Source organism: Mastomys coucha, unplaced genomic scaffold, assembly GCF_008632895.1.
Source record: "Mastomys coucha isolate ucsf_1 unplaced genomic scaffold, UCSF_Mcou_1 pScaffold15, whole genome shotgun sequence".
Taxonomy (NCBI): Eukaryota; Metazoa; Chordata; class Mammalia; order Rodentia; family Muridae; genus Mastomys; species Mastomys coucha.
The window spans coordinates 125,276,541-125,293,088 of NW_022196897.1; the positions used below are offsets into that span (position 1 = coordinate 125,276,541).

The 16,548-nt window shown below is 39.2% G+C and overlaps 1 protein-coding gene across 4 annotated transcripts in view; it reads right to left on the minus strand.

Annotated features, from left to right (window-relative positions):
* The window catches only part of Tasp1 (taspase 1), a 205,496-nt gene that overhangs the window by 80,859 nt on the left and 108,089 nt on the right, over positions 1–16,548 (minus strand). For 2 of the 4 annotated variants that reach the window (XR_004118896.1, XR_004118895.1), the window contains exon 8: positions 14,131–14,250. Coding sequence is in view for 1 of the 4 variants with exons in the window: in XM_031372052.1 (XP_031227912.1) it covers positions 9,611–9,689; positions 14,131–14,250 (199 nt within the window). In the remaining 3 variants the exon portion in view is untranslated. Of the gene's footprint in view, positions 1–9,610; positions 9,690–14,130; positions 14,251–16,548 lie in introns of those variants that run through there. The other 2 variants (XR_004118894.1, XM_031372052.1) reach the window with 2 other exon arrangements.

A 16,548-nucleotide genomic window follows, 5' to 3' on the forward strand; every position in this document is an offset into this window, starting at 1 on the left:
ATTCTTCATATACCTTGTGTAGGACAAGTAAGTTAGCATGTTCTTAACTAGCACCCCACTCCCAATGGTCGATGCATGTGCAGCAGGAGCTTCCACATCACTAAACCCCAGAGTTTATGGTGGAGCAGCCAATTGGCTGGTGCCAGCTGCATAGGACAAGCATTTATGGACCCAGGGGACACAGATGGAGGGTATAAAGGCACTTTCCACTAGAAAAATAAGCGAGTTTGCTTCTGCTTCTCATCTGGCTCCTGGAATCTGTGTCACTGACTCCGAGCCTTCTTAACCCCCAGACCGCAAGGATCTTACAGGTAGCCTAGGGCTAGGGCAACAATCTTGGAAAAGACAATTTTCAGCTTCAGATGAAAACACTCACACAAAGAAAAAAGACAAAACAACAAGAAAAACAATAGCTAAAATGATCCTAGAAAATAAAAGAATTGATGGAGATATCTCCATCCCTGACCTCTGGTATTAGTACAAAAACTGGTATGTTCTATGAATTTGAATTGAAGACCCAAACATAAATCCACACACCTTTCAACACCTGATTTTTTATAAAGAAGCCAGAAATACAACTGGAAAAGAGACTGCAATTTCACAAAATGGTGTTCGGTAAACTGGATAGTTGCATATCAAAAAATGCAAATAGATCTATACTTATCACTCTGCACAAAACTCAACATCAAACGGTCAAAGACCTAAACTGAACTTGGTAAAAAATAGCAAATAGAAAGTGGCAAATAGCTTTGAACTCACTGCCACAGAAAAAGAGTTTCTGAACAGAAGACCCTTAGTACAAGTACTAAAAACAGGAATAATAAAATGAGACCTCATGAAACTGAGACACTTCTGTACAGCAAAGGACACAATCATTCAGACAAAGTATCCATCAGCCTACAGAATGGGAAAGCTTTTTACCAATTACATATCTAATAAGGGCCAATATCCAAAATGTATACAACACACACACACACACACACACACACACACACACACACACACACACCAGCTATAAAGGAAACTATCCAAAAATGAGGTACAAGCCTAAAGAGAATGCTCAATAGAGGAAACTCAAACAGCTGAAAAACAATTACAGAAATGACCTAAGACATGCTTAGTCTTCTGGGAAGTGCAAATCAAAACTACTTTAAGATTTCACCTTACACACAACAGAATGGTTAAGATCAGTAAAACAGTAAAATGATAGCTCATGATGAGAAGGATATTGAATAAAGTCAACACTCATCCACAGCGGGTAGGAGTGCAAATTTGTATAGGAACTATGAAATAAGAGTTCTTCAGGAAAACAGGGATCGAGTTACCTTAAGATTCAGCTATACCACTCTTGGTCATATACCCAAAGGATGCTTCACCCAACCACAGAGACACTGAGTCAACCATGTTCATTTCTGCTTTACTCATACTAGCCAGAAAATGAAAACAGCTTAGATGTCCCTCAATAGGTGGAAGGAGAAAGAAAATTTGGTAGGTTTACACATTGGACTACTACTCAGTGTTTAAAGATTAAAACATGAAATTTGTAGATAAATAGAATGAGGGGAAAAAAATCTTCCTGCATAGGGTAACCTAGACCCCAAAATACAAATATGGTATTCATTTATATATGAATATTAGCTGCTAATATAGGTTCTGTATAGAATAAAGGGCTTGGGGAATAGACAGTTTTCTCTAAAAAAAAAGAGAAATAGAAAACAGGTATTGTTGGATTGGAGGCAGTGGGGCTGGAATGGGAGGAACAAGTAGAATGGGAGGTAAAGGGCATATGGGGAGAAACAGTTAAAATTAAATGACATTTGAGGAGCAGTATGAAAACCTAATACAGTAGATGAGTGTTGTGATCAAATAAAAGCTGGGAAAGGAAAAATACAAATATAAGGTTCAAAGACAACAGAGGCACCAGGAAGTGGAATGAAACTAAATCCTGTGTTCAGGGGGATAAATGGATTAAGGATATTTAAGTGGAATTAAGGGAGCGGTGACCTTCAGGCAAGACCCCACCTAGCTAAGCTTCCATCTTGTGAAAAGAATATCCCTCAAGGAACACTGGCACATAGTCTAAATTTACAATGCATTTGCAGTCATATAATGCATAGTTATAACATACTAGGCATTATTATGACCTGGATATTGTTTATATATTTGTGGTTATATGAGGGATAGTAAGATCATGTTGGATATTATTATGGCCAGATTATTGCTTTCATTTGGACTGTGGGTGCCTGCAGCCACACATGAATGGGTCTTCTGGAATGGGAGTAAGAGCCTGAGAAAAATTAAGGGATAACTCTCATTTTTAATCCTGATCAACATATACTTTTAATCCAGATACTGAGGCGTAGCATCCATGCTTATAAAGATCTATAATAAAAAGGAATTAAAAGAAAAGCTTAGGTCCAGGCATGGCAGTATATACCTCTAATCCCAGCACTCAGGAGACAGAGTTATGCAGATCTCTGAGTTCAAGACCAGCTGGTCAATAGAGTAAGTTTTAAAACAGCCAAGTTACTGAAAACAGAAAGCTGGTAAAGATGTAATTGAACAAGGGTGCCATGTTCTAGCCCCAGCAAGCAGCAGAACTTGGCAGCTTCAGCCACATGGTTCTGGCTTTAGAATCAAGGAAGGACTATAGAAAGTCACTAAGGCCATGAACTTTTCAGGACTGTCCCTGCATGTTGGCCCAGAAATATCACTGTGTGAGGCAGCCAGGGTTGTGCCTTTTGCTGGCAGGTGGACTGTGTAATGTGTAAGAGTCACAGAGATGGTACTGGTTTTGAAGGCATGAGGGGGTCATGAAGAGCAGCTGGAGCTTGGCACTGTGAGAGGGCAATAGGGGCCATTATGGAAGGTGCAGTCTCAATGGCAACTGAAGGCCCAGGATTGAAGGGGGTATGCAGAGAAGTTGACACTTGGCACCCTAAAGAGAGCCTGGGAAAGGCTACTGGAGACCATACAGCCCAGCTGCAGCAGAAGACCTCACCGATTTGGAGATGCCAGAACCACAGGATGACCACCAAGAATAGCAGGAGCAGAAGCTGTGCAGGTAAAGTCTGGACTGCCTTAGAGACCCCAAGAGGTTAGAGATGCCAGAGCTGTGGGATACCTGCCAGGAGAGCTGCTAACAGGAAGCAGAACCACCAAAAGAGAAAAAAGTGTGTTGCAGTTAACAAAGCTGAAAGGAGTTGGAGAGATGCAGAGAATTTTGACATCAGACATGGAGATAAGTTTGGAGTTTGCCCATCTAGTTTTTGGTCTTGCTTTGGTATGTGATCTGCTTTATTATTTTGATATTATAGGGGTTTACAGTTAAGAGACTGCATGAATCTCAGAAGACACTTTGAACTGGACTGTTAAACATGGTTGAGACTGTGATAGACTATGAGGATTTTTGAAGTTGGATTGAAAGAACTTCTGTATTACATTATGGCTATAAGCCATCGGGACCAGGGAGTGGAATGTGGTGGTTTGAATTGTTATGACTCCATAGACTCATGTGTTTAAATGCCTGGCCCATAGGAGTGGCACTATTAGCAGGTGTGGCCTTATTGGAGTAGGTATGGCCTTTTTGGAGGAAGTGTGTCACTGCAGAGGTGAGCTTTAAGGTATATATATATATGTGTGTGTGTATATATATATGCATATATATATACACATATATGTGTACGTACACACACCCCCCCACACACACGCTCAAGGTATGCCTAGTGTGGAAGACAATCCCGTTCTGCTGCCTGCAGATCAAGATCTAGACCGCTCACTTCCTTCACCAGCAGCCTGCCTACCTGTAATGCTGCATGTTTCCTGTCATGATGATAACAGACTAAACCGCTGAAACTATAAGCCAGCCCCAATAAAACGTTTTCCTGCATAAAATTTACCTTGGTCACTTTGTCTCTTCACAGCAATGAAACCCTAAGTAAGGCATCCATCCCATTTTGGTGCAATAATTTAGATTGCCCTCATATATGTATTTATTTTAGGAAGCTTCTACTAGGTTACGTTTCCACACTACTCCCCAACTGCTGTTTAGTTCTGGCTGTTTCTCCCTCCTATTTTATCTCCAACTTCCCACTTGCTCCTCCCATTCTAGTCTCACTCAAAAACCTATATGCTCTCTCCAATTGACAACCACTTGCAAGTGAAACGTTTTGGCTAAAAGAGCCTTGCTAGGGAAGCATATTGCTTGTAGCGGCAGGCCCTATGCCGAGCAGTGGATGACCAAGAGAAAACAAACTCAAGGGCATCTTTGGAGGTTCCTTGTTTCATAATATCATGTCAGAGCTTTTTTCTTTTTTTAAATCTTATTTTTTATTTATTTGAATTTTCTTTTTTTTCAATCACATTTTACCCTACTGGTTCTTTGCATTTATAGTATGGCTTCTAGTTTCTGAATGTGCAAACAAGTAGGTCTCTGTGTCTATATATTTCTTGAACTCTTTTCCTTCTGTTTGCTTGGTTTGTCATATTCTGATGTTAGTTCTTTGTGTGTACGTATTAATCTACCTAATAAAATAAAGCATACACACATGCTTTATTACTAAGTAGATTGAGTAGATAGGTTAGAGAGAGAGAGAGACTGTCCCTTAGAAGCCTGTTTTGGAGGTAAATCTGGATAGGAGGGAGAGACTGGGAGTAGAGCAAGGGAAAACTATGATCGGGATATATTACATGAGGAAAAAAAATTATTTTCAACAGAAGGGGGAAAAGCAGGAGGAGGAGAGAGGAGCAAGAGAACTGGCAAACGCCGGACCATGGTGGCACTCGCCTTTAATCCCAGCACTTGGGAGGCAGAAGCAGGTGGATTTCTGAGTTCGAGGCCAGCCAGGTCTACAGAGTGAGTTCCAGGATAGCCAGGGCTACACAGAGAAACCGTGTATAAAAAACAAAAACAAAAAAAAAGAGAGAGAGAGAGAACTGGCAAACAATAGAAGACCACCTTTAAAGTCAACCAGAGCATAACCTCAATCTACAGCTGCTGATCTTGTACTCTTTCATACCTTCTTCCTTTCCTTAGCCTGAGAGCAACATACATGCATCTTATACTATACATCTTATCTGTTACTACAAAAAGGATGTTCAAATCCAAATTCAGCAAATAATTAAATCCTACTTTAAAATCCTATTTAGGAAAATCCTATGGTGACTAACCTATTAGAAAGAGTAAGCAAGAGGCAGAGCCATGTGCACCTCGCCTCCTTTACATGTTTTCTTCTCAATGGGTAAAGCCCTATGACAGGCACTCAAGAGACACCAACATACCTACAGTCCTCCTCTTCTCACAAGCCTGCCTTACTACTCCAAAATGTTAAAAGTTACTTATTCATTTTAAAAGAGAATAAAAACTTTTAATAATTTATCAATTCTGAAATATGCCATTTTTATATGTTAGAAATCCTGAGTAGACATAAGAACTCACATCTGCAATCTTTACCACGAATGAGTGGAGGCAGGCAATCAAAGTTCCAGGCTAGTTTTGGCTGCCTGAAACTAAGTCTCAAAACCAGAGCGAGTGGGAAAAATGAAAGGAATGTTCTAGATCACAAGGCATGCTATCTTCTCATGGTGTCCTATAAGCTCTGGTTGTGACAGAGCTGTCACTGTTCCTCAGTACAAGATGTTCTCATTTGTTGTCCACTACGAACCATGTGAGAACTGGTTCGTTTTGTTTGCTATTTACATTGTGTTCAAAGCATTGGTGTGATACAGAATTGAAGTTTGAAATGATTGTAAACATACGGCGCAGACTGGGGAGTATGTTTATTACCAGTGAAGCAAACCTTTATCACTGAAAGATCATCCCCAGTTCCTTATTTTCCTATAACGTAACAGCAATGTATTAAGTGAAGTAAAATGCTTTTATCATTCTTCAATGGGTATTATTTTTTGTTTCCATTAATAGTATTAAATAATAGTGTATTTCATAAAAGAGGTGACATACAGTCAATAGAACATAAACAGTAAACTCAGATACACACTGGGCACCTCCTCTATGTCAACTGATACTACACTCATAGTAAAGGCCCATTATTTCCATTGTGTTGTTAGCAACTAACAATTATAACTCCAAGTCTGGACCAGAACCAAGGTGACTGTTCTGCTCCTTCCCTCATGTTGCAGAATCCCATGAATCTAGAACATTTGTCAGAGTTTGCAAGAGTAGTCCCTGTCACATGCACACCCATACTCATTCCTCCCCACCCAATGATGAGAACAAGATGCTAGAGTATATCCTCAGGCTAATGACCAAATTGCCTGTCTGGCCTTGGGAGAGCCCTATCCAGACCATAACTAACTATCTTTTTTCTGCTTTTTAATTATCACCTTCCAAGATACATAAACCCAAAACACTGGCCGGGTCTCTAGAATTTCTATAATAGCCCAAGGCACAAGTCTTTTTTATCCTGGACAAACAATTGTGAAATTCTGTGTTCCCTTTTCCTAAGACTTGGAAATCCAACCCTGCTGTGTGTTTCCATCATCAGCCTTATCCCAACAGCCCCAAGAAAATAAAAATGAAGTAAACACAGTCCTACAGAAGGAAGGAGCAAGAAATCTCTCCTGTCATCCTCCAGCTCTGGCATTTAATCCTTTAACTTGCTGCATATCCACATTCAACTGTGACTCTGGATGCCATGAACTAGAAACAAATGGTGCTGGAGACACACAGTGGGGACACAGAGCACAGGTAGCTTGTAAAGACCTTAATAGCACAATGCTAGCTTTACCTGCCATTGCATTGTACTTAGCAAGATCAAAGTTATGAAGTGTGTGCCTACTCTAACTTCCACGCCACAGGCTTTAGACAGGGTTGCTTGGTGAGTAGCTAACTGAAAGAAAACTCAAACTTTTCCACAAAGTGACACAGTCAGGCAGACGCTCAAGACAGTTCCAAATATCCAGGCATGAAGAGAACACCAGCTAACCAAAGCCAACATAATACATGACGTTGAGAGTAATGTGGGAAGGTAAAAATGAAGCAGTGACCAGACTTCAGCGTGTTCATATAATTTTCTAAAGATGGGATTACAAAATACATTAGCTAATCTTTGATAATATACAGCAAGATTTTTATGTGCCATAAAGACTAAATTGAAAATTAATGCATTATTTTATTTTGTTTTTCCATTCAAAATAAAAGAATTTTTTTAAATTACATTGGGATGTTTTTTATTATTAGTTTGTATATCAGCTTTGCCTAATAGCCTAGTAACTTACAAAGATATTTTCCTTCTGCTCCAAAGGAAGAAAGTAGGTTAGATGGAAGTCACAAACAACAGGTCAGAAAACACAAGTCTGAAATAACAAAAACAGTTCAGTACAAATGGTAAGAAGCAACAAATATTAGAATAGTGCCAGTAGTTAATATCTGAAAGAGACCAGCGAAGGCAAGAAAACAGCTAGGAGGGCGAGTGAAATGACTCAGCAGGTAAAGAAAACTGCAAGGAGGGTGAGTGAAATGACTCAGCAGGTAAAGATACTACAGCTAAGACTGACAACCCCAGTCTGATCACTGTTCCCTGTAGTGGGATGACAGAAATCACTTTGTGGATTGTCATCTGACCTGTACACATGCAGTGTGGCACACACATGTGACCCCCATACATAAAATAAAATTAATGTGATTTTGTAACATTTTTAAAGAAGAAAACCATTGGAGAAAAAGTGGTCATGGGGTGAGTACAAAAATTACATACATAAAATGCACAGTAGAATACTCATTATGAAACAGAAAGGATATGTGTAGAGTTTCAGAGAAAACTCACAGGAGACACAGATGTAGAAGTTAACAGACCTAAAAAAAAAAAAGGCTCAAATCCTGAGGATATCAAAGACACCGAATCAGAAAGAGAAGGCATATAGAGAAATGAAGAGAATCCAACCCAGGACGGTTTTCAAGAGGAAGAAAATCCTATGATGATGGCTGAGATGAAGCAGGTCAAAGAAGAACAGAAATCAAACAATGGAGAGAGCACTGCACTCTATGCTATAATGGGCAATGCCTGGATTCGAGATGTTGGACAGAGAATGTCCGTGCTAGCCACGCTTTCTGTTTTGAAGAACTGAGCTTCTTAACTGTGCAGCAAGCATGAAAGAAAGATACAAAATAAAAATGAAAAATGAAGAGGAAGGAAGAACATAAACAAGAAGGAAGAAAAAGAAGGAAGAGAAGGAAGGAAGAGGAGGAAAAGAGGAGCAATGAGGAAGGATGAGGAGGAGCAATGAGGAAGGAGGAGGAGCAGCAGCAGCAGATAGTGAAGCACCTGATCAAGCACTTGAGCATCCAGCAGAAAGTGACTGGGGAAACCGGAACAGTCAGTAGGCTGCTGGGGATCAGCTGGAGCATGTGTGTGGAGAAGGTCTCAGGCAGAGTGTCTCCTGGGTGGGCCCCTCCTGGGACTTCAATGGCATAGATTAAACTGTAGTTGGATCTTTTGCTTTGAGAAGGTACTTGGGAACTACTCATCTCCCAGCTGTGTTCAAATACACAAGGTTTTTTTTTATTTTTGCTCTATTTACTCTTTGTATCCTCAAGGACACAATATCTTACTTTCAGGCTGTTCTACCAGTCTCCATTACCTTTCTCACAGGCCTAGGGGACCATCCCACTCCAGGTGAAGGGATCTTGGAGGACACACATGGGTAAAAACACTTGGGTCTGAAGGGGGAAGGCACAGCCCAGGCTACAGGAACAGCATGTCAGTTGAGTTCAAACAGCTTATGACAATTTACTAATACATTGTATATTACAGTAGATCAAAGGATGAGAAAGCAAGAAGCATAGATAAGCTACTGTCCTAGATAACATAAACCAATGTGGTCAGAAATTGAAGAGGCAAAGGAAAGAAAGGAAGATAAATCTATGCTGTGTGATATGTGATGAAGCCTGGCCTGCTTTGAAAAGAACAGAACTGTGGCTTACTGGATACACTGGAGGGAGTGAACCAGCACTGACCTTGACTACCAGTAGCATCACGACATAAAGGGAAAGGCTTCGTGTAAATGTGGTGCCAGTCTTACAGAAATCTGGAAACAGACTATTACTCTACTCATTAAATTGTTCCTCCCCTATCTCCCATCCCTACAGTACACAGAAACACATGCACACATGAACACCCACCCAGCTCATACACACAGACGGACATACCACACTCCACACATGCTCACTCTATTTCAATCATTACTACATGATAAACTTTCCTAATATGCATACAAAAGGAGCTCTGCAGTTTATTAAAAGGATAGTTTGAAGAAATGTTATAGGCTATATACTCTGAAACATAGCATGTCAATATTTTACTCAAGATAGTACATGATAATTTTTAAAAAGTCTCACTACTTGGACATCACTTGTAATATAAATATAACTGTGTGGGTCATTAGACAATAAAATATAATCAGTTGTAGCTAATATCAGTTATATTGATAAAGTTTATAAAACATTTATAAGAAACTAAACAATCTTTAAAACCTCCCAATGTTTTTCATGAATCAATGCACTCATAACTGTTTCCTCCAAAATACTGATTTCAATTATTAAATGATTAACAGAGCTGTACTCATGAAAAATGGCCATGAAAGCTGCAAATACCTGAGGTACTCACAGCTGTGGAGTAGGGGTTCTGAGCTCCAGTATTTTCAGCCCAGCAGCCACATCCATAAAGAGCAGCCTAGGAAAATAGAAAATAGATGCATATAATACTTCCTAAAGAGTATATGCAATTACCAGTTTTCACTATAATATTCATCTAATAAAACAAAGCTTATTAACGATACACAAAACAGACAACAGAACAAAATACAAAGTGTCATATGTTACACCATATGCTAATTAAAAATAAAAGTGTAAGAGCCCCCATCTCAAGAAAATGTGGACAGCCGGGCCGTGGTGGCGCACGCCTTTAATCCCAGCACTTGGGAGGCAGAGGCAGGTAGATTTCTGAGTTCGAGGCCAGCCTGGTCTACAAAGTGAGTTCCAGGACAGCCAGGGCTACTCAGAGATACCCTGTCTCAAAAAAAAACAAAAAAAAAAAGAAAGAAAATAATGTGGACTGAAAACAAGGGGAAGATTGAAGAACCACACAGGAGCTGTGTTCTTGTGCACACGGAGAAGACATAAAGTAAAAAACAATTTATAACAGCACAAGTTGCATAAAAACTATGCAAACAAGTTTTAAAATTCTCTAGGATGTATCATCTCTTTCTAAATATGCAATCATACATTACATTATATACTCACTCTGCCATGCCTAAGACACCAGAACTTATTCTTCCTATCTAACTGTATTTTTGATGAATCTCTCTCTGTCCCCTTCATTCTTTCTCCCTAGTGGCTAGCAATATTAATAAATCAATATATACTTGAGTCAAACCATATTATGCCTCATAAATATATAAGGACATTTTATGTCATTCAAAAAAATTAATAGAGCTGAAGAGATGGCTCAGTGGATTAAGCACTTGCTCTGTGAGCAGAAGGACCAGAATTTGGATCAAAACCTACATAAAAAGTCAGGCAGCATGGAAGTCACCTGTAATCCCAGAACTAGATAGTCAGACACATAATCCCAAGGGCAAGCTGGTTAGCTTGACAAGCCAAAATCAGGAAGCAGGGATTACAGGTCTCTGACATCAGTTACCACAATAGTATGCTCATTTTATAGAAAACTATAGTCCTGAGACAGTTGCATAGTCTGTCACCTATATAAATACTTTTACTATATAACACCTTTAATACAATTTTACTACCAAAAAAGGTAGGAAGCTTTTGAACATTTGTTTTAAAGGCTTGCTTGAAATGGCTGAGTTTTACTCAAAGAGCTAAATAATAGAGGACAAAGTCTATATTACTACTGCATTATTTGTTACTGTCACATTCTAAATAATGGTTAAGAAGGAAGATAGTTTTAGGCCATGACATTAAGAGTAAATATTATAAAAGGAATTTTCTTAAGAGGAAGAAAAAGGATGAGCAACGTTGTGCATTCCTTCTTAGGAAGGCATCTTCTCTGGCTTTCGGAAAAGTGCCTTCACTTTTTATTTTTTAACTAAAGTTTTGGATGATCAGGATAACACCGGGGGCCAGACAGGACATGGGGAAATGTCCGGAATTCTCAGGGAAGGATGGGAGTTTCTTCCACTGAGTTTCTCCCACTCTCTTGTGTTTTGGTTGACTCAGCTGTACCACAGGAGGGCTAACTGAATGGCTTATCACAAGCACCTGCTGGCTGTATTAGCAACGCCATGTACTGAATCAATTCCTAAAGGCTTTCTGTTGTTACACTGACCCACAAGTGCTAGGAAGAAAACAAAGCATGTTTTTAATATAGTGTTTTCAAAAGTAAGAAAAATGTCTGACTCTTTGTGCCATATTGGTTGTTGGTTTTACTTTGGGAAAAGTTATTGTTTTAGAATATTTTTTTCCCTGACATAATCTCCTGTAACCCAGCCTGGCCTGAAACTCAGTATGAAGTTTTACTTGAACCTTGAACTACTGACCTTGCTGCATCTGCCTCCCAGTGCTGGGGCGAGTGTGCACTCCCACACCCAGAGGCTGCTGCAGTGACAGCTGGGGCGAGTGTGCACTCCCACACCCAGAGGCTGCTGCAGTGATAGCTGGGCGAGTGTGCACTCCCACACCCAGAGGCTGCAGCAGTGACAGCTGGGCGAGTGTGCACTGTCACACCAGAGGCTGCTGCAGTGACAGCTGGGCGAGTGTGCACTGTCACACCCAGAGGCTGCTGAAGTGACAGCTGGAGATATGAATATGGGTGATTTCATTCTGACAGTCTCTGAATTCCTAATCAAAGAAGATGCTTAGGGGAAAGCTTCTGTAGTTAAACGAAAAGAGAAACAGAATAGCTACTGTAAAACATTTGAAGCTTTAGAAGGGAATTAAAGCTATTTCAGAGAGTAGAATCAGGACTATAGATGGAAGCTATAATAAATAGATATCTGCACCACTAACTGAAGAACTCTGTACCAGTTAGAAAGGCTCAATAGGTACCACGTTCCTACATAAGGTAGTGAGTTCTCATAATAGAAACAGATGGTTGCTTCATGAACATTCCTACTTAGTAGAGAATTGGAGCGATTGGGGTCTAAGAACATTAAATAAAAGATCACGGAATGCCACAAAAAGTTGACATTTTATCTGGGTCCTCTGTTCTGCAAGTGTGCAGCCAATGACAGCTATAGCTATTATTACAGGGAAGCATGAAATGCACAGCAAGGTATGAACAGAAGCATGCCATCTTCTAGAACGTGGGAACTACTAAAGCCTATTCATTATCTTCTCATATACCAGCTATAAACTATAATGATTACACACTAACGCAAGTACATTCTAATTCAAATTAAATTTTACAATCTGCTTTCTATTAAATATCTACAGCAGGTATGTTAATGTCTACATATGGTGCATTTGAGCACTTATAATACATTGAAATGTGTCTCATTTCTGTACATTTTTACTTAGCCTTTGAGAGGACATGCTTTTGTGCTTCACAGTTTTCTCTCTCATTTGATGCTTCGTATCTCCAGATTCACGACGCTTCTTTGACACAACAACTTAATACAATTAAGCAACTGTGTTTTCCTCTGCAAGGACTTTGGACTCCTCTATTCCACATATTTTTGTGACTTTTTAGCTTTCATAATTGTGTATTTTAACCAATGAAGCCGATCAATGTATAAATTTCACAGACGTTCCTGCATAGTGGCAGAATGGCTTCAAGACTTCTGGATAGATGTTAGTGTCCTGCATCTTAATTAAAATCAGCCCAACCTTAATTCTACTGCTATTAATTTTACTGCCCTAGTCAAACAAAAATTAGAGAAAGTAGGGGGATTATGAAGTAATGGGAGGCAACTCTGTTATATTTCCTTATCTACTCTACTAAGACATCCAAACTTGATTTAGAAAGCTTGATTTTCTTACTCTAAACTTGTCAAATATACAGTTCCATAATGTGGAAAAGTGTGACTGAACAAAGGCTTTTATAGTGAGTAAAATGTAATATATATATATATATATATATATATATATATATATATATATATGGGAAATAATCACTCCCCATAAATTGTCTATGTGGCAGGCAAAAAAGGACAGAAAATCAGTTAATGTTACCATCCATACCCCACTAGTATAAGACTATAAGAAACCTGTCCACATTAGGGGCTAACTGGAAAATATGACTGGGAGCTTTGCAAAAATGTCTCCCACAAATCAGTCTGCTGAAAGCAATCAGTAATAACCATGACCAAAGCAACAGTGACATTGACTGTTCTTCAAATGTGAGAGACTAGTAAAACTAAATGAAACTAGTAAGTTTCATTTCAAATGTAACAGAAGATCCAAATGCTGAGTTTTAAATAAAGTCCTCACCACTCTTTAAAAGACTACAGGAGAGTGTCCTGATTCACAAATATTTACTAAGGTCGTAAGAAATGTATAAAATCGGTCATAATGCCCACTGCCCTTAGTATATCAAAGTCAGTATTAGGTTTCATTTTCAATTGTAGGTGAGGAGGGCATATTGAAAAAGTTCTGCAAGAGAACTAAAACTAAGCAAGCATGACATCAATTAGAGCCTCTTCATAACTAGATACAGGGATGACTGGGAATCTTAACTACTCTGTGAAATGCCTAAAGTCACGGGAGAGACACAGAATGCCAAAATGTCACTGTTAACTTGAATAAAGGGAATAAACAGTGTTACTGTAAAACCATGTTCACTCTGACAAAGCAATGGGCAATGGGCAGGGAGCAGTTGTTCCCACTGAGGAGTATTTACTAAGAAAGATGGAAATCAATACACATTTATTAAATGTCTACTACAAACACAGTCCAGTGCCACCCAGGCTGCTGGGAGGTGAGGGTGAATTACTGGTTATAAAAATCAGCAAGAGCCCTGTCACCAAGAGGAGGTGCTTTAAAGGGATAAAATTGAAAAGGAATTTTGTTCTTGATCTATATAAAGAAAATGTTCAAGAACAAGGATTTTTATTTTTCCTAAGGGAAAAACGTCCCTGGTAATTTAAAAGTCGTGTTTAGAAAAGACCTGATTTTGTTTTTAGAAGGAGTTTAAGAAACCCACAGATCCTTACCTGCCCGACTCGCCCTGGATGTTTCAAGGCCAATCCCCCACTGGAGACAGCAGCAGCAACATTCCCTTCCTGATCCACGACCACAGCACCGACCGTGTCCAAAGTCCCCGAGTCATTTTCCTAAGGAACAGAGTGAGACGAGTGTTCAGCAGGCCTGGCGTGAGACATCACACATGACCACACAGAGGGCACAGGACTTAGTAGGCCTGGTGTAATTATAACCCAAACTATCTGAACTAATTCTTAAGTGCAACATTTATAACTCCTCGTGTCTTTATTATTTTGTTATTTTTCTCTTAATCTCAATAATTAAATGACTAAGAATTTCTGTGTGAAAAGATCTGTGATCTAAGTGAGCCAATTAATGCTACCATTCATGGTTTTTAAACACAATTACAGGCAGACTTCCAAGAGTGAGGAACCCATTCAGAGAAGAGAAAGGCATTCAACATCCCAGAGGGCAAGACACTGTCACCTCCTCATCAATCCCTTGTCTAAGAGAAACTCTATGACACAGTCACTTTTCTGCTGTTATTAATATGTATGGCAACTGGTGAGGGTAAACTGTGTGTCACTAACTAGAAGGAATCTTTGTGTCTCTGTGCCTTCTCCCCAGTCCCACATATTTAAGGATTTAAAATGATAAGCAAATGTCTCCCACCACAAGGGTTTTCTGGACATCTGTGCCACAAAGGCAAACTACTGGATAAGAACAGAATTAAAGGAGGCAGTGGAAAAATTCATTACCATATATTAAAAAGGAAAGTTAGTGTAGGTTATTAAGTCAAGAGCAGTCTTGGTGAGGGCAAGGTTTTCAAACTATATGCCAAACCCTTGGCATGAATGAAAGAACCAAACATTACCCCAGATGCACACGGGTAGCTAGCTACCCCATCACTGTGGCTGGATACTCAAGAGTACTGAGCCAAACTTATGTGTACACCAAGAGATCCTTTGGTGCAGTAAGAGGTAAAGAAACACATAAAGGTATTGACTTTGGCACAAAAGGTTCGTGGGGATGAGGTAAGTTTTTCATTTCGAATCTCACATGGAGCCACACCTGAAGGAAAGGCAGCCAGTGGAATCACAGACTACCATCCCAGAGGGCTACAGTTCTGCTCACCGGCAGGAGCATAACTTCCAGGGACAGCATCAAGCTCAACCATCCCTGAGCAGGGCCTCTAGTCCCTGTGTTATCACTCCACTCAGCATCTACTCCTGCTCTGAGTGTATCTGCACTCCCTGTGTGTATGACTAGCTAGATGGTGATTAACTACAGTTTGTGACACCCTAGTGTCTGAGCTAGTCTTTCTCCTTTTCTTCAGAGCTGGCTTCATGTGACGTCAGAAGCTGCTACTAAGTAAAGATTTAACAGGAATGGCTTTGCTTCTTGGCAGCATTTATCTTCTTTGCTGGGTAAGACTGAGAATCAAAGTATAGAAATGTACCAAAACGCACTTGAAAAACAAGGTCTAATAGCATTCCATGGGGTTTTATAACCCCAAACCAAAAAGGGAGCTTTTAAGGTAAATATGTTGAATATTATAAATCACTTTAAATTTTTTATCTTAATAACCTGTTACAAAAGGGTCAAATTACAAGTTTGTACTCTCAAGCTTTAATGCAGAAATCAAAGAGAATCTATTTATGTGAAAAATCTTTGTTTTTGTTTGTTTTAAGTAAACTGCAATGCTGATCCAGCCTAAGCATTCTATATGATAGATTCTTACAGGAGAAGCATGACACACACAGAATGATACAGTTTGATCTACAGGAACTATCCCAGCATTTCAACCGTGATACTGTAAATTAAGATAACTTTTCTGCCTTACCACAACACTACAGAAAGATAGAAAAGCCAATGTCAGTATAGCTGGGTTATGCAGATGGATTTACTGTAATGTGGTTTTAAAAATAAAAAAAGCAGAAAAGAGGATTCTGTTCTAAATTAAGCCCTATATTCCTAAGAGTCTACAACACCTGCAAAAATCAGAAGTACTTCATAAATACTTCAAAATCATTCCACAGACTTCATATACTACAAGGCAAATTTTAAGATAATGAAGTAATATTTAAGGACTTTTATGAAGTGTAGATAAACTGAATTAAAGACAAATATTGGTATTTTTGGCATAATAATCTCACAGAGCTCATTTGTATGGGAGTGAAATCTTGGGTTAAAGCACACAATCACTGTTACTATACAGACTTACCATTACACTCTTACACCCCATAAATACTTAAAAATATATGGACCGCAGATACACATGCACCTATTGTCCTTGACTGCAGCACGGTATTTATGCTACTTTTCTGATAAAACTGTGACTAGAAAACAACTATGTACACTATGGGTTTTGGGGTGTTGATTTTTTTTTTTTTTTAAGAATAAAAACATACATTTGAATTTGTCAGGAA